Source organism: Oncorhynchus gorbuscha, linkage group LG11 (genome assembly GCF_021184085.1).
Source record: "Oncorhynchus gorbuscha isolate QuinsamMale2020 ecotype Even-year linkage group LG11, OgorEven_v1.0, whole genome shotgun sequence".
Taxonomy (NCBI): Eukaryota; Metazoa; Chordata; class Actinopteri; order Salmoniformes; family Salmonidae; genus Oncorhynchus; species Oncorhynchus gorbuscha.
Genome location: NC_060183.1, coordinates 1,869,217 through 1,886,890, shown reverse-complemented (window position 1 = coordinate 1,886,890; position 17,674 = coordinate 1,869,217). Strand labels below are relative to the sequence as shown.

The 17,674-nt window shown below is 45.4% G+C and overlaps 1 protein-coding gene across 5 annotated transcripts in view; it reads right to left on the bottom strand.

Moving 5' to 3' along the window:
- Positions 1 to 1,823: 1,823 nt before the first annotated feature.
- b3galnt2 (beta-1,3-N-acetylgalactosaminyltransferase 2) overlaps positions 1,824 to 17,674 on the bottom strand; it is a 41,225-nt gene continuing 25,374 nt past the window's right edge. For 2 of the 5 annotated variants that reach the window (XM_046368401.1, XM_046368400.1), the window contains exons 8-12: positions 14,921 to 15,104; positions 10,502 to 10,627; positions 8,537 to 8,696; positions 7,695 to 7,751; positions 1,824 to 3,080 (exon numbers count right to left, since the gene is read on the bottom strand). In XM_046368401.1, the coding sequence (XP_046224357.1) occupies positions 2,943 to 3,080; positions 7,695 to 7,751; positions 8,537 to 8,696; positions 10,502 to 10,627; positions 14,921 to 15,104 (665 nt within the window). In that variant the 3' untranslated portion in view covers positions 1,824 to 2,942. The remainder of the gene's footprint in view (positions 3,081 to 7,694; positions 7,752 to 8,536; positions 8,697 to 10,501; positions 10,628 to 14,920; positions 15,105 to 17,674) is intronic. The other 3 variants (XR_006841171.1, XR_006841170.1, XM_046368402.1) reach the window with 3 other exon arrangements.

Below are 17,674 nucleotides of genomic sequence, written 5' to 3'. Positions count from 1 at the left end.
CTCGGCATGGGGTTTACACACGGTGTAATCCCCGAGCCGACTAGGTGAAACATCTGTCCATCAGCCCTTAAGCAAGGCAAAGAAGCCAAATGGTACCCTATTCCCTATATTGTACACTACTAGGCCCCATACAACTCTGGTCAAAAAATATTTTTAAAAGTAGTGCACTATATAGGAAATAGGGTACTATTTGGATCCAGCCCCAAAATCACCAATCACCAGTCCCCAATCACCAGTCCCCAATCACCAGTCCCCAATCACCAGTCCCCAATCACCAGTCCCCAATCACCAGTCCCCAATCACCAGTCACCAGTCCCCAGTCCCCAATCACCAGTCCCCAATCACCAGTCCCCAATCACCAGTCCCCAATCACCAGTCCCCAATCACCAGTCCCCAATCACCAGTCCCCAATCACAATCACCCGTCCACAATCACCCGTCCACAATCACCCGTCCACAATCACCCGTCCACAATCACCCGTCCACAATCACCAGTCACCAATCACCCGTCCACAATCACCAGTCACCAATCACCAGTCCACAATCACCAGTCACCAGTCACCAGTCACCAGTCACCAGTCACCAATCACCAGTCCACAATCACCAGTCACCAGTCACCAATCACCAGTCCACAATCACCAGTCACCAATCACCAGTCACCAATCACCAGTCACCAATCACCAGTCACCAATCACCAGTCACCAATCACCAGTCACCAATCACCAGTCCACAATCACCAGTCCACAATCACCAGTCCACAATCACCAGTCCACAATCACCAGTCCACAATCACCAGTCCACAATCACCAGTCCACAATCACCAGTCACCAATCATCAGTGCTACTTGATTACTGGCCCTGCAATTTAAAACAAATATCCATTCATGAAATGAATGAACAAAGAAAACCACTGTTTCTGAGAGGTGATGTTTTTTTATTGACCAATCTGGAATGTGCTCAATTGATCCTGAATCGCTGTCCCAAACCATATATTCCCTCTATTAAGTAGGGCTCTGGTCAAAAGTAGTGCACTAGCTTTTGTGCCATTTGGGACTGCTTATTACATTCATCTAGAGTTCTTCCACATATCTATAAAAAAGTGTTGAACAAATTCATTGAGATCATTCTCAGGTGAAATAAAAAAGGTTTAGATAAAAACTTTCCTTTTGGATGACAGTTGTTTGTATGTGGTGCCTGACAATACAATAACACCACCAATGGGTTGGTATAGTACTGTACATCGTTTCACAAACCCTGACCGTGTCCCAAATACATCTAAACTAGTGCACTAGATGGGTAATATAGGGGGTTCTGGTCTAAACTAGTGCACTAGATGGGTAATATAGGGGGCTCTGGTCAAAACTAGTGCACTAGATGGGTAATATAGGGGGTTCTGGTCTAAACTAGTGCACTAGATGGGTAATATAGGGGGTCATGTGGGACAAATTTGGTGTTGGTTTGAAATCTACAAAAACTGCCGAGGCTTGACGATGAGGAGTAGCTTGGGAGAATAATTGACTAAATAACACCAGTAGAATGAACCGTAACATGGTCATCCGTGTCTCTCCCACATCATTCAGCACTTTACATCTGGTTACGCCGGTATCCTGCCTTTTGACAGGAAATGTCACTGTTCAGAAACCAGAAACCAGTATCCATTGTCCCCGTCAATCACTGAAGTCCTCAGTGTACAAAACATTAGGAATACCTGCTCTTACCTTGACAGGCTAAACAGGTGAATCCAGGTGAAAGCTATGATTCCTTATTGATGTCACTTGATAAATCCACTTCAAATCAGTGTAGATGAAGGAGAGGAGACAGGTTGAAGAAGGATTTTTTAGCCTTGAGATATTTGAGACATGGATTGCGTATGTGTGCAATTCAGAGGGTGAATGGGCAAGACAAAAATTTTAAGTGCTTTTGAACAGGTGCAACTCAATATTAGGAAGGTGTTCCTAATGTTTTGTACACTGTAGAGACCTAGGGCTGTATGTGTCAAGCGTCTCGGAGTGCTGGTCTAGGATCAGCTTAGCCTTTTTAAATCATAATTAATAAGTTAACACGGACAGGAGGGACCTGTTCCTAGATCAGCAATCCTACTGAGACGATGATACCTGGAGTTGTGTTCAACAAGGCTCTTGTTTGCAGTGAACAGGTTACTACCTTCCCAGACTGTTTGCCAACTACCTGCCCAGACTGTTAGCTAACTACCTTCCCAGACTGTTAGCTAACTACCTTCACAGACTGTTAGCCAACTACCTTCCCAGACTGTTAGCCAACTACCTGCCCAGACTGTTAGCTAACTACCTTCCCAGACTGTTAGCTAACTACCTTCACAGACTGTTAGCCAACTACCTTCCCAGACTGTTAGCTAACTACCTGCCCAGACTGTTAGCTAACTACCTGCCCAGACTAGCTAACTACCTGCCCAGACTGTTAGCTAACTACCTGCCCAGACTGTTAGCTAACTACCTGCCCAGACTGTTAGCTAACTACTTCCCCAGACTGTTAGCCAACTACCTGCCCAGACTGTTAGCTAACTACCTGCCCAGACTGTTAGCCAACTACCTGCCCAGACTGTTAGCTAACTACCTGCCCAGACTGTTAGCTAACTACCTTCCCAGACTGTTAGCCAACTACCTGCCCAGACTGTTAGCCAACTACCTGCCCAGACTGTTAGCTAACTACCTTCCCAGACTGTTAGCTAACTACCTTCACAGACTGTTAGCCAACTACCTTCCCAGACTGTTAGCTAACTACCTTCCCAGACTGTTAGCTAACTACCTGCCCAGACTGTTAGCTAACTACCTGCCCAGACTGTTAGCTAACTACTTTCCCAGACTGTTAGCCAACTACCTGCCCAGACTGTTAGCCAACTACCTGCCCAGACTGTTAGCCAACTACCTGCCCAGACTGTTAGCTAACTACCTGCCCATACTGTTAGCTAACGTCCCCAGGGACATCCACAGGGGTCCCCGCAGGCCCTCTTCCTAGCCCAGAGCGAGCGGAGCTCCTCGGGGGAGTGTTGGGGCGACGACAGCATGTCCTGGTAGCAGTCCTTCTCACACAGCCAGCCTGCATCCTGGGGAGAGGACAACAACAACAACAACAACCATCGGACAACAGTCAGACAATTAGGGTTAGGTTTATTAAGGTTTATCAATGCTAACTGGCATTCGTGTTAACAACCAAGGTGAAAGACAAGAATAACACGAGCTTAGGGTGACTGTTTTCAGGTGGCTACCATACTATGTTACCTGCTATTTCTACTATACTAGTGTCATCTGGTTCTTTACCTGCTATTTCTACTATACTAGTGTCATCTGGTTCTTTACCTGCTATTTCTACTATACTAGTGTCATCTGGTTCTTTACCTGCTATTTCTACTATACTAGTGTCATCTGGTTCTTTACCTGGTATTTCTACTATACTAGTGTCATCTGGTTCTTTACCTGGTATGTCTACTATACTAGTGTCATCTGGTTCTTTACCTGGTATTTCTACTATACTAGTGTCATCTGGTTCTTTACCTGCTATTTCTACTATACTAGTGTCATCTGGTTCTTTACCTGGTATGTCTACTATACTAGTGTCATCTGGTTCTTTACCTGGTATGTCTACTATACTAGTGTCATCTGGTTCTTTATCTGGTATTTCTACTATACTAGTGTCATCTGGTTCTTTACCTGGTATGTCTACTATACTAGTGTCATCTGGTTCTTTACCTGGTATGTCTACTATACTAGTGTCATCTGGTTCTTTACTATTTCTACTAGTGTCATCTGGTTCTTTACCTGGTATTTCTACTATACTAGTGTCATCTGGTTCTTTACCTGCTATTTCTACTATACTAGTGTCATCTGGTTCTTTACCTGGTATGTCTACTATACTAGTGTCATCTGGTTCTTTACCTGCTATTTCTACTATACTAGTGTCATCTGGTTCTTTACCTGGTATTTCTACTATACTAGTGTCATCTGGTTCTTTACCTGCTATTTCTACTATACTAGTGTCATCTGGTTCTTTACCTGGTATTTCTACTATACTAGTGTCATCTGGTTCTTTACCTGGTATTTCTACTATACTAGTGTCATCTGGTTCTTTACCTGGTATTTCTACTATACTAGTGTCATCTGGTTCTTTACCTGCTATTTCTACTATACTAGTGTCATCTGGTTCTTTACCTGGTATGTCTACTATACTAGTGTCATCTGGTTCTTTACCTGGTATGTCTACTATACTAGTGTCATCTGGTTCTTTACCTGGTATTTCTACTATACTAGTGTCATCTGGTTCTTTACCTGGTATTTCTACTATACTAGTGTCATCTGGTTCTTTACCTGGTATTTCTACTATACTAGTGTCATCTGGTTCTTTACCTGCTATTTCTACTATACTAGTGTCATCTGGTTCTTTACCTGGTATTTCTACTATACTAGTGTCATCTGGTTCTTTACCTGCTATTTCTACTATACTAGTGTCATCTGGTTCTTTACCTGGTATTTCTACTATACTAGTGTCATCTGGTTCTTTACCTGCTATTTCTACTATACTAGTGTCATCTGGTTCTTTACCTGCTATTTCTACTATACTAGTGTCATCTGGTTCTTTACCTGCTATTTCTACTATACTAGTGTCATCTGGTTCTTTACCTGGTATTTCTACTATACTAGTGTCATCTGGTTCTTTACCTGCTATTTCTACTATACTAGTGTCATCTGGTTCTTTACCTGCTATTTCTACTATACTAGTGTCATCTGGTTCTTTACCTGGTATTTCTACTATACTAGTGTCATCTGGTTCTTTACCTGCTATTTCTACTATACTAGTGTCATCTGGTTCTTTACCTGCTATTTCTACTATACTAGTGTCATCTGGTTCTTTACCTAGTATTTCTACTATACTAGTGTCATCTGGTTCTTTACCTGCTATTTCTACTATACTAGTGTCATCTGGTTCTTTACCTGCTATTTCTACTATACTAGTGTCATCTGGTTCTTTACCTGCTATTTCTACTATACTAGTGTCATCTGGTTCTTTACCTGCTATTTCTACTATACTAGTGTCATCTGGTTCTTTACCTAGTATTTCTACTATACTAGTGTCATCTGGTTCTTTACCTGCTATTTCTACTATACTAGTGTCATCTGGTTCTTTACCTGGTATGTCTACTATACTAGTGTCATCTGGTTCTTTACCTGGTATGTCTACTATACTAGTGTCATCTGGTTCTTTACCTGCTATTTCTACTATACTAGTGTCATCTGGTTCTTTACCTGCTATTTCTACTATACTAGTGTCATCTGGTTCTTTACCTGCTATTTCTACTATACTAGTGTCATCTGGTTCTTTACCTGCTATTTCTACTATACTAGTGTCATCTGGTTCTTTACCTGCTATTTCTACTATACTAGTGTCATCTGGTTCTTTACCTGGTATTTCTACTATACTAGTGTCATCTGGTTCTTTACCTGGTATGTCTACTATACTAGTGTCATCTGGTTCTTTACCTGCTATTTCTACTATACTAGTGTCATCTGGTTCTTTACCTGGTATGTCTACTATACTAGTGTCATCTGGTTCTTTACCTGCTATTTCTACTATACTAGTGTCATCTGGTTCTTTACCTGGTATTTCTACTATACTAGTGTCATCTGGTTCTTTACCTGGTATGTCTACTATACTAGTGTCATCTGGTTCTTTACCTGCTATTTCTACTATACTAGTGTCATCTGGTTCTTTACCTGGTATTTCTACTATACTAGTGTCATCTGGTTCTTTACCTGGTATGTCTACTATACTAGTGTCATCTGGTTCTTTACCTGCTATTTCTACTATACTAGTGTCATCTGGTTCTTTACCTGCTATTTCTACTATACTAGTGTCATCTGGTTCTTTACCTGGTATGTCTACTATACTAGTGTCATCTGGTTCTTTACCTGCTATTTCTACTATACTAGTGTCATCTGGTTCTTTACCTGCTATTTCTACTATACTAGTGTCATCTGGTTCTTTACCTGCTATTTCTACTATACTAGTGTCATCTGGTTCTTTACCTGCTATTTCTACTATACTAGTGTCATCTGGTTCTTTACCTGGTATTTCTACTATACTAGTGTCATCTGGTTCTTTACCTGGTATTTCTACTATACTAGTGTCATCTGGTTCTTTACCTGGTATTTCTACTATACTAGTGTCATCTGGTTCTTTACCTGGTATGTCTACTATACTAGTGTCATCTGGTTCTTTACCTGCTATGTCTACTATACTAGTGTCATCTGGTTCTTTACCTGCTATTTCTACTATACTAGTGTCATCTGGTTCTTTACCTGCTATTTCTACTATACTAGTGTCATCTGGTTCTTTACCTAGTATTTCTACTATACTAGTGTCATCTGGTTCTTTACCTGGTATTTCTACTATACTAGTGTCATCTGGTTCTTTACCTGGTATTTCTACTATACTAGTGTCATCTGGTTCTTTACCTGCTATTTCTACTATACTAGTGTCATCTGGTTCTTTACCTGCTATTTCTACTATACTAGTGTCATCTGGTTCTTTACCTGGTATTTCTACTATACTAGTGTCATCTGGTTCTTTACCTGGTATTTCTACTATACTAGTGTCATCTGGTTCTTTACCTGGTATTTCTACTATACTAGTGTCATCTGGTTCTTTACCTGGTATTTCTACTATACTAGTGTCATCTGGTTTTCTTTACCTGGTATTTCTACTATACTAGTGTCATCTGGTTCTTTACCTGGTATTTCTACTATACTAGTGTCATCTGGTTCTTTACCTGGTATTTCTACTATACTAGTGTCATCTGGTTCTTTACCTGGTATTTCTACTATACTAGTGTCATCTGGTTCTTTACCTGGTATTTCTACTATACTAGTGTCATCTGGTTCTTTACCTGGTATTTCTACTATACTAGTGTCATCTGGTTCTTTACCTGGTATTTCTACTATACTAGTGTCATCTGGTTCTTTACCTGGTATTTCTACTATACTAGTGTCATCTGGTTCTTTACCTGGTATGTCTACTATACTAGTGTCATCTGGTTCTTTACCTGGTATGTCTACTATACTAGTGTCATCTGGTTCTTTACCTGGTATGTCTACTATACTAGTGTCATCTGGTTCTTTACCTGGTATGTCTACTATACTAGTATCATCTGGTTCTTTACCTGGTATGTCTACTATAGTTGTGTCATCTGGTTCTTTACCTGGTATTTCTACTATACTAGTGTCATCTGGTTCTTTACCTGGTATGTCTACTATAGTTGTGTCATCTGGTTCTTTACCTGGTATTTCTACTATACTAGTGTCATCTGGTTCTTTACCTGGTATTTCTACTATACTAGTGTCATCTGGTTCTTTACCTGGTATTTCTACTATACTAGTGTCATCTGGTTCTTTACCTAGTATTTGTACTATACTAGTGCCATCTGGTTCTTTACCTAGTATTTCTACTATAGTTGTGTCATCTGGTTCTTTACCTGGTATTTCTACTATACTAGTGTCATCTGGTTCTTTACCTAGTATTTGTACTATACTAGTGCCATCTGGTTCTTTACCTAGTATTTCTACTATAGTTGTGTCATCTGGTTCTTTACCTGGTATTTCTACTATACTAGTGTCATCTGGTTCTATACCTAGTATTTCTACTATACTAGTATCATCTGGTTCTTTACCTGGTATTTCTGTGGTCCAACAGCAGCCATCCAGATCCCCATGCTCACATCTTCCCCCTGAAACAAAACGTAACACATTATGAGTCTCCAATGGTGCCTTGCTTTTCTGGTAGAAAGAGGAGGAAGGGAAGCGCTTCTAAGGTACACAATAGTACATTTTGGTAGACAGAAGGTGCTCTTTGGTAAAAGGGGTGAATTGGTCATCAAAAACAAAGAAGGACCAAGGCGCTCTTCATATAATTAATTAAAATGCCTTTATTAGTATGGCATGTTCAATAGAAACAAAGTTTTAAAAATCCGACGCGTTTCGGCTGCATGGCCTTCGTCAGGGAGTACAAAGAAATAACACAATGTCCTCTTGTGAACAGCTTTTCCAATTGGCCCTAATTAGAAGAGGGAGTGGTTACACAATTGATTGGACACACCTAGTAAACAATACTATACACATTAAAAAGTGAAATACTGTAGCTATGTGATCATAAAAATACAACTCCAAGCTAGAAGTACCAGGACACTTAGAAAGGTAGTTCTAACCTTAAATATGACTGGGAGAAGTGTCAAGAATAAGAAAGCTATATATTCCATAGTACACTAGAACACAGCAAAACATGAACAACAACAGTCTAAAAATAGCTGAGGGCAATTGGTCAAAATGTCCACTAGATGACAGCAAATGGACCAATCACGACCCTACAGGTAGGGTGAGAAATCCCCCCCAGATTTTTAAAACGTTGTTTCTATTGAACACGCCATACCAATAAAGGCATTTTAATTAATTATATGAAGAGTGCCTTGGTCCACCTTTCTTTTTGAAAGTGTTTGGTGCCGTGTGGTCCCGGTACCTGATAGGCCTTGAGTTGCTCTGCATTGCTGGCCAGCCATTGGACGAGGTCCCTGGAGGCCACGTACCCCGAGCCGCAGGCAAAGGACGGGTAGGCTGGACTGGCGTATTCTAGCTCCTGCCACTTCCCAATGCGGTCCACTGCCCAGCTCTGACGGAAACTGGGAAAGAAAGAACATCAGACAGACACATTTCCCAATGTGGCAGCGTAGCCTAGTGGTTAGAGCGTTGGACTAGTAACCGGAAGGTTGCGAATTCAAACCCCCGAGCTGACAAGGTACAAATCTGTCGTTCTGCCCCTGAACAGGCAGTTAACCCACTGTTCCCAGGCCGTCATTGAAAATAAGAATATGTTCTTAACTGACTTGCCTGGTTAAATAAAGGTTAAAAAAAATCAAATAAAAAAAAATAAAAAAATGTGGTCCACCACCTAGCTGCAGGCAGGCAGGCAGGCAGGCAGGCAGGCAGGCAGGCAGGCAGGCAGGCAGGCAGGCAGGCAGGCAGGCAGGCAGGCAGGCAGGCACTTAGAATGTATCTAACTAGGAGCTGCTCTGAGCAAAATGAGTCTGGAGAACTGTCTAGGCAGTTTTCCCCTGGTTTAAACTTTCAATTAACTAGGCAAGTCAGTTAAGAACAAACTCCTATGTACAATGACGTCCTACCGAGGAACAGTTTTTTAACTGCCTTGATCAGGGGCAGAACGACAGATTTTTACCTTGTCATGTCGGGGATTCAATCCAGCAACCTTTCGGGTACTGGCCTAACGCTCTAACCACAAGCCACCTGCCGCCCAAAGCTCTAACCACTAGGCCTCCTGCCACCCAACGCTCTAACCACTAGGCCTCCTGCCACCCAACGCTCTAACCACTAGGCCTCCTGCCACCCAACGCTCTAACCACTAGGCCTCCTGCCGCCCAACGCTCTAACCACTAGGCCACCTGCCGCCCAACGCTCTAACCACTAGGCCACCTGCCGCCCAACGCTCTAACCACTAGGCCACCTGCCGCCCAACGCTCTAACCACTAGGCTACCTGCCGCCCAATGCTCTAACCACTAGGCTACCTGCCGCCCCAATATATACTCAGCTACTACAGGACGGAACAGGGGAGTGCTGATCTAGGAACAGATTTCCAAATAAACTTCAAAGGATCCTAGATCCTACTGAACACCGTCTACCACGCCGTGTCCGTATCCAGACACCGTCTACCACGCCGTGTCCGTATCCAGACACCGTCTACCACGCCGTGTCCGTATCCAGACACCGTCTACCACGCCGTGTCCGTATCCAGACACCGTCTACCACGCCGTGTCCAGACACAGTCTACCACGCCGTATCCGTGTCCAGACACAGTCTACCACGCCGTGTCCGTGTCCAGACACCGTCTACCACGCCGTGTCCGTATCCAGACACCGTCTACCACGCCGTGTCCGTATCCAGACACCGTCTACCACGCCGTATCCAGACACCGTCTACCACGCCGTGTCCAGACACCGTCTACCACGCCGTGTCCAGACACCGTCTACCACGCCGTGTCCAGACACCGTCTACCACGCCGTGTCCAGACACCGTCTACCACGCCGTGTCCAGACACCGTCTACCACGCCGTGTCCAGACACCGTCTACCACGCCGTGTCCAGACACCGTCTACCACGCCGTGTCCAGACACCGTCTACCACGCCGTGTCCGTATCCAGACACCGTCTACCACGCCGTGTCCAGACACAGTCTACCACGCCGTGTCCGTATCCAGACACAGTCTACCACGCCGTGTCCGTATCCAGACACCATCTACCACGCCGTGTCCGTATCCAGACACCATCTACCACGCCGTGTCCGTATCCAGACACCGTCTACCACGCCGTGTCCGTATCCAGACACCGTCTACCACGCCGTGTCCGTATCCAGACACAGTCTACCACGCCGTATCCAGACACCGTCTACCACACTGTATCTGTACAGTACTCACTTTCCCCACCAGAAGTTGTCTCTCTTCAGGCCCTTGTGGTCGATCTTCATTAAAACCTTGTCCACGTCAATATAACAATCATCATCCGTCTTCAGGAGCAGATCAAACGCAGCGTTTCCCACCGACCTATAAAACAGCAGGGAGTTATCTACCCACCTATCAGACAACAGATCATGAATTAACCCACCTATCAGACAACAGATCATGAATTAACCCACCTATCAGACAACAGATCATGAATTAACTCACCTATCAGACAACAGATCATGAATTAACCCACCTATCAGACAACAGATCATGAATTAACCCACCTATCAGACAACAGATCATGAATTAACCCACCTATCAGACAACAGATCATGAATTAACCCACCTATCAGACAACAGATCATGAATTAACCCACCTATCAGACAACAGATCATGAATTAACCCACCTGTCAGACAACAGATCATGAATTAACCCACCTATCAGACAACAGATCATGAATTAACCCACCTATCAGACAACAGATTAACCCACCTGAATTAACCCACCTATCAGACAACAGATCATGAATTAACCCACCTATCAGACAACAGATCATGAATTAACCCACCTATCAGACAACAGATCATGAATTAACCCACCTCAGACAACAGATGACAACAGATCATGAATTAACCCACCTATCAGACAACAGATCATGAATTAACCCACCTATCAGACAACAGATCATGAATTAACCCACCTATCAGACAACAGATGAATTAACCCACCTATCAGACAACAGATCATGAATTAACCCACCTATCAGACAACAGATGAATTAACCCACCTATCAGACAACAGATGAATTAACCCACCTATCAGACAACAGATCATGAATTAACCCACCTGTCAGACAACATAACCACACTACCATTCAAAAGTTTGGGGTCACTTAGAAATGTCCTTGTTATCCATGAAAACATACATGAAATGAGTTGCAAAACGAATAAGAAATATAGTCAAGAAGTTGACAAGGTTATAAATAATAATAAATAAAATACTTTTTGTCCTTCAACCTTCTCTTTCGTAAAATAATCCTCCATTTGCAGCAATTACAGCCTTGCAGACCTTTGGCATTCTAGTTGTCAATTTGTTGAGGTAATCTGAAGAGATTTCACCCCATGCTTCCTGAAACACCTCCCACAAGTTGGATTGGCTTGATGGGCACTTATTACGTACCATGTGGTCAAGCTGCTCCCACAACAGTTCAATAGGGTTGAGATCCATTGACTATAATGGAGTGGCAAGCACAGACAGAATACCAGCTGACTGCTTCTTCCCTAAATAGTTCTTGCATAGTTTGGAGCTGTGCTTTGGGTCATTATCCTGTTGTAGGAGGAAATTGGCTCCAATTAAGCGCCGTCCAGAGGGTATGACATGGCGTTGCAAAATGGAGTGATAGCCTTCCTTCATCAAGGTCTCTTTTACCCTGTACAAATATCCCACTTTACCAGCACCAAAGCACCCCCAGACCATCACATTGCCTCCACCATGCTTGACAGATGGTTCTCTCCTCCAGCATCTTTTCTGCGTGTCACGAATGTTCTTCTTTGTGATCCGAACACCTCAAAAACTTAAGATTTGTCTGTCCATAACACTTTTTTTCCAATCTTCCTGAGATTTAGCTTTTTCTTTGCAACTCTGCCTAGCAGGCCAGGATCCCGGAGTCGCCTCTTCACTGTTGACGTTGAGACTGGTGTTTTGCGGGTACTATTTAATGAAGCTGCCAGTTGAGGACTTGTGAGATGTCTGTTTCACAAACTAGACACTCTAATGTCCTCTTGCTCAATTGTGCACCGGGGCGCCCCACTCCTCTTTCTATTCTGATTAGAGACAGTTTGATCTGTTCTGTGAAGGGAGTAGTACACAATGTTCTACCTGATCTTCAGTTTCTTGGCAATTTCTCCCATGGAGTAGTCTTAATTTCTCAGAACATGAATAGACTGACGAGTTTCAGAAGAAAGTGCTTTGTTTCTGGCCATTTTGAACCTGTAATCAAACCCACAAATGCTGAATACTCCAGATACTCAAGTAGTCTAAAGAAGGCCAATTTTATTGCTTTAAATCAGAACAACAGTTTTCAGCTGTAGCGTCAGGCTGGGGATAGTAGCGTCAGGCTGGGGATAGTAGCGTCAGGCTGGGGATAGTAGTAGCGTCAGGCTGGGGATAGTAGTAGCGTCAGGCTGGGGATGGTAGTAGCGTCAGGCTGGGGATAGTAGCGTCAGGCTGGGGATGGTAGCGTCAGGCTGGGGATGGTAGCGTCAGGCTGGGGATAGTAGCGTCAGGCTGGGGATGGTAGCGTCAGACTGGGGATAGTAGCGTCAGGCTGGGGATAGTAGCGTCAGGCTGGGGATAGTAGCGTCAGGCTGGGGATAGTAGCGTCAGGCTGGGGATAGTAGCGTCAGGCTGGGGATAGTAGCGTCAGGCTGGGGATGGTAGTAGCGTCAGGCTGGGGATAGTAGCGTCAGGCTGGGGATGGTAGCGTCAGGCTGGGGATAGTAGCGTCAGGCTGGGGAGAGTAGCGTCAGGCTGGGGAGAGTAGCGTCAGGCTGGGGAGAGGAGCGTCAGGCTGGGGAGAGGAGCGTCAGGCTGGGGATAGTAGCGTCAGGCTGGGGATAGTAGTGTCAGGCTGGGGATGGTAGTAGCGTCAGGCTGGTGATAGTAGCGTCAGGCTGGGGATGGTAGCGTCAGGCTGGGGATGGTAGTAGCGTCAGGCTGGGGATAGTAGCGTCAGGCTGGGGATAGTAGCGTCAGGCTGGGGATGGTAGTAGCGTCAGGCTGGGGATGGTAGTAGCGTCAGGCTGGGGATAGTAGCGTCAGGCTGGGGATAGTAGCATCAGGCTGGGGATAGTAGCGTCAGGCTGGGGATGGTAGCATGGTACGTATCATTTCTATTTGATAATTTACACATTCACTGAATAGCAGAGCCAGTAAAGAGCTTTTTAAACCAAGTCTGATTTTTTCGTATGAACTTAATTTCATAATTGATTCCTTTCAGCTAACTACAGTAGTGGACTATAGGGCCTCAATGGTGTCGCTCCAGAAGGAGTCTGTTTCCTGCTTTCACATCAATGGTGTCGCTCCAGAAGGAGTCTGTTTCCTGCTTTCACATCAATGGTGTCGCTCCAGAAGGACTCTGTTTCCTGCTTTTACATCAATGGAAATTGAGAAACTGTCTTCCAGCGAAGGAACATCATAAAAATAAAAATAAATCCTCAGCAAGTTCATGCAAATATTTTTGGAAGAGAAAATCATCCTTGGTGTGCAAGAGGCTTAAGATTAAGAATAGATGTAAAGTAGCCCAGAGTAGCCCAGAACAGCCCCGAGCAGCCCAGAGTAGCCCAGAGTAGCCCAGAGTAGCCCAGAGCAGCCCCGAGCAGCCCCAAGCAGCCCAGAGTAGCCCAGAGCAGCCCCGAGCAGCCCAGAGCAGCCCAGAGTAGCCCAGAGCAGCCCAGAGCAGCCCAGAGTAGCCCAGAGCAGCCCCGAGCAGCCCAGAGTAGCCCAGAGTAGCCCCGAGCAGCCCAGAGCAGCCCCGAGTAGCCCAGAGCAGCCCAGAGCAGCCCAGAGTAGCCCGAGTAGCCCAGAGCAGCCCCGAGTAGCCCAGAGCAGCCCCAAGCAGCCCAGAGTAGCCCAGAGCAGCCCCGAGCAGCCCAGAGTAGCCCAGAGCAGCCCAGAGTAGCCCAGAGTAGCCCAGAGCAGCCCAGAGTAGCCCAGAGTAGCCCAGAGCAGCCCCGAGCAGCCCAGAGCAGCCCAGAGTAGCCCAGAGCAGCCCCGAGCAGCCCAGAGTAGCCCAGAGTAGCCCCGAGCAGCCCAGAGCAGCCCCGAGTAGCCCAGAGCAGCCCCGAGCAGCCCAGAGCAGCCCAGAGTAGCCCAGAGCAGCCCAGAGTAGCCCGAGTAGCCCAGAGCAGCCCCGAGTAGCCCAGAGCAGCCCCAAGCAGCCCAGAGTAGCCCAGAGCAGCCCCGAGCAGCCCCGAGCAGCCCCGAGCAGCCCAGAGTAGCCCAGAGCAGCCCCGAGTAGCCCAGAGCAGCCCCAAGCAGCCCCAAGCAGCCCAGAGTAGCCCAGAGTAGCCCAGAGCAGCCCCGAGCAGCCCAGAGTAGCCCAGAGCAGCCCCAAGCAGCCCCGAGTAGCCCAGAGTAGCCCAGAGCAGCCCAGAGCAGCCCAGAGTAGCCCAGAGTAGCCCAGAGTAGCCCCGAGCAGCCCAGAGCAGCCCAGAGTAGCCCAGAGTAGCCCAGAGTAGCCCAGAGTAGCCCAGAGCAGCAGAGCTAAACTATACGATTTCTGTCCATTTCCATGTTACTGGTGTAGCAGAACAAAAACTACGCTAACAGAGGGAAACCGCGACTCTCGCAGTGTAGTTGCGAAGTTAGACCAGTCACACTGGGAACGTACCACTTGTAGAACTGCAGTAGTTTAGAAGGCACGTTCCTGTATGTATCTACTACATCCACAAACACTATGTCTCCATATCGCAGACCCTCCTGCTCCAGAGACCTGTCCTCCATCTGCAGTCTGGTGCCGTGACTCTGGATCCGCCCCTGTCGGCCATGCAGCACCTCCCACAGGGAGGCAATGTCTAGGAGGAGAAACAATGACAGAATAGATAACATACAGACAGACAGGCCATGTCTAGGAGGAGAAACAATGAGAGAATAGATAACATACAGACAGACAGACAGGCCATGTCTAGGAGGAGAAACAATGAGAGAATAGATAACATACAGACAGACAGACAGGCCATGTCTAGGAGAAACAATGAGAGAATAGATAACATACAGACAGACAGGCCATGTCTAGGAGGAGAAACAATGAGAGAATAGATAACATACAGACAGACAGGCCATGTCTAGGAGGAGAAACAATGACAGAATAGATAACATACAGACAGACAGGCCATGTCTAGGAGAAGAAACAATGAGAGAATAGATAACATACAGACAGACAGGCCATGTCTAGGAGAAACAATGAGAGAATAGATAACATACAGACAGACAGGCCATGTCTAGGAGAAACAATGAGAGAATAGATAACATACAGACAGACAGGCCATGTCTAGGAGGAGAAACAATGAGAGAATAGATAACATACAGACAGACAGGCCATGTCTAGGAGGAGAAACAATGAGAGAATAGATAACATACAGACAGACAGGCCATGTCTAGGAGGAGAAACAATGAGAGAATAGATAACATACAGACAGACAGGCCATGTCTAGGAGGAGAAACAATGAGAGAATAGATAACATACAGACAGACAGGCCATGTCTAGGAGGAGAAACAATGAGAGAATAGATAACATACAGACAGACAGGCCATGTCTAGGAGAAACAATGAGAGAATAGATAACATACAGACAGACAGGCCATGCCTAGGAGAAGAAACAATGAGAGAATAGATAACATACAGACAGACAGGCCATGTCTAGGAGAAACAATGAGAGAATAGATAACATACAGACAGACAGGCCATGTCTAGGAGAAACAATGAGAGAATAGATAACATACAGACAGACAGGCCATGTCTAGGAGAAACAATGAGAGAATAGATAACATACAGACAGACAGGCCATGTCTAGGAGGAGAAACAATGAGAGAATAGATAACATACAGACAGACAGGCCATGTCTAGGAGAAACAATGAGAGAATAGATAACATACAGACAGAGAAAGAAAAGACAAATAGATCCAGTATAGAAGAAGCAGATCCTACATTGAGTTATGGTGCATCCTGGGAGATAAGAGAGAAGGGATACGTCCCAAATGGCACCATATTCCCTACATAGGGCTCGGGTCTAAAGTAGTGCACTATGGCACCATATTCCCTACACAGGGCTCGGGTCTAAAGTAGTGCACTATGGCACCATATTCCCTACATAGGGCTCGGGTCTAAAGTAGTGCACTATGGCACCATATTCCCTACATAGGGCTCGGGTCTAATGTAGTGCACTATGGCACCATATTCCCTACATAGGGCTCGGGTCTAAAGTAGTGCACTATGGCACCATATTCCCTACATAGGGCTCGGGTCTAAAGTAGTGCACTATGGCACCATATTCCCTACATAGGGCTCGGGTCTAAAGTAGTGCACTATGGCACCATATTCCCTACATAGGGCTCGGGTCTAAAGTAGTGCACTATGGCACCATATTCCCTACATAGGGCTCGGGTCTAAAGTAGTGCACTATGGCACCATATTCCCTACATAGGGCTCGGGTCTAAAGTAGTGCACTATGGCACCATATTCCCTACATAGGGCTCGGGTCTAAAGTAGTGCACTATGGCACCATATTCCCTACATAGGGCTCGGGTCTAAAGTAGTGCACTATGGCACCATATTCCCTACATAGGGCTCGGGTCTAAAGTAGTGCACTATGGCACCATATTCCCTACATAGGGCTCGGGTCTAAAGTAGTGCACTATGGCACCATATTCCCTACATAGGGCTCGGGTCTAAAGTAGTGCACTATGGCACCATATTCCCTACATAGGGCTCGGGTCTAAAGTAGTGCACAATGGCACCATATTCCCTACATAGGGCTCGGGTCTAAAGTAGTGCACTATGGCACCATATTCCCTACATAGGGCTCGGGTCTAAAGTAGTGCACTATGGCACCATATTCCCTACATAGGGCTCGGATCTAAAGTAGTGCACTATGGCACCATATTCCCTACATAGGGCTCGGGTCTAAAGTAGTGCACTATGGCACCATATTCCCTACATAGGGCTCGGGTCTAAAGTAGTGCACTATGGCACCATATTCCCTACATAGGGCTCGGGTCTAAAGTAGTGCACTATGGCACCATATTCCCTACATAGGGCTCGGGTCTAAAGTAGTACACTATGGCACCATATTCCCTACATAGGGCTCGGGTCTAAAGTAGTGCACTATGGCACCATATTCCCTACATAGGGCTCGGGTCTAATGTAGTGCACTATGGCACCATATTCCCTATATAGTGCACTACTTTAGATCAGAGCCCTATGCCCTATGTAGTGCACTACTTTAGACCAGAGCCCTATGTCCTATGTAGTGCACTACTTTAGATCAGAGCCCTATGCCCTATAAAGTGCACTACTTTAGATCCGAGCCCTATGCCCTATATAGTGCACTACTTTAGATCAGAGTCCTATGGCACCATATTCCCTA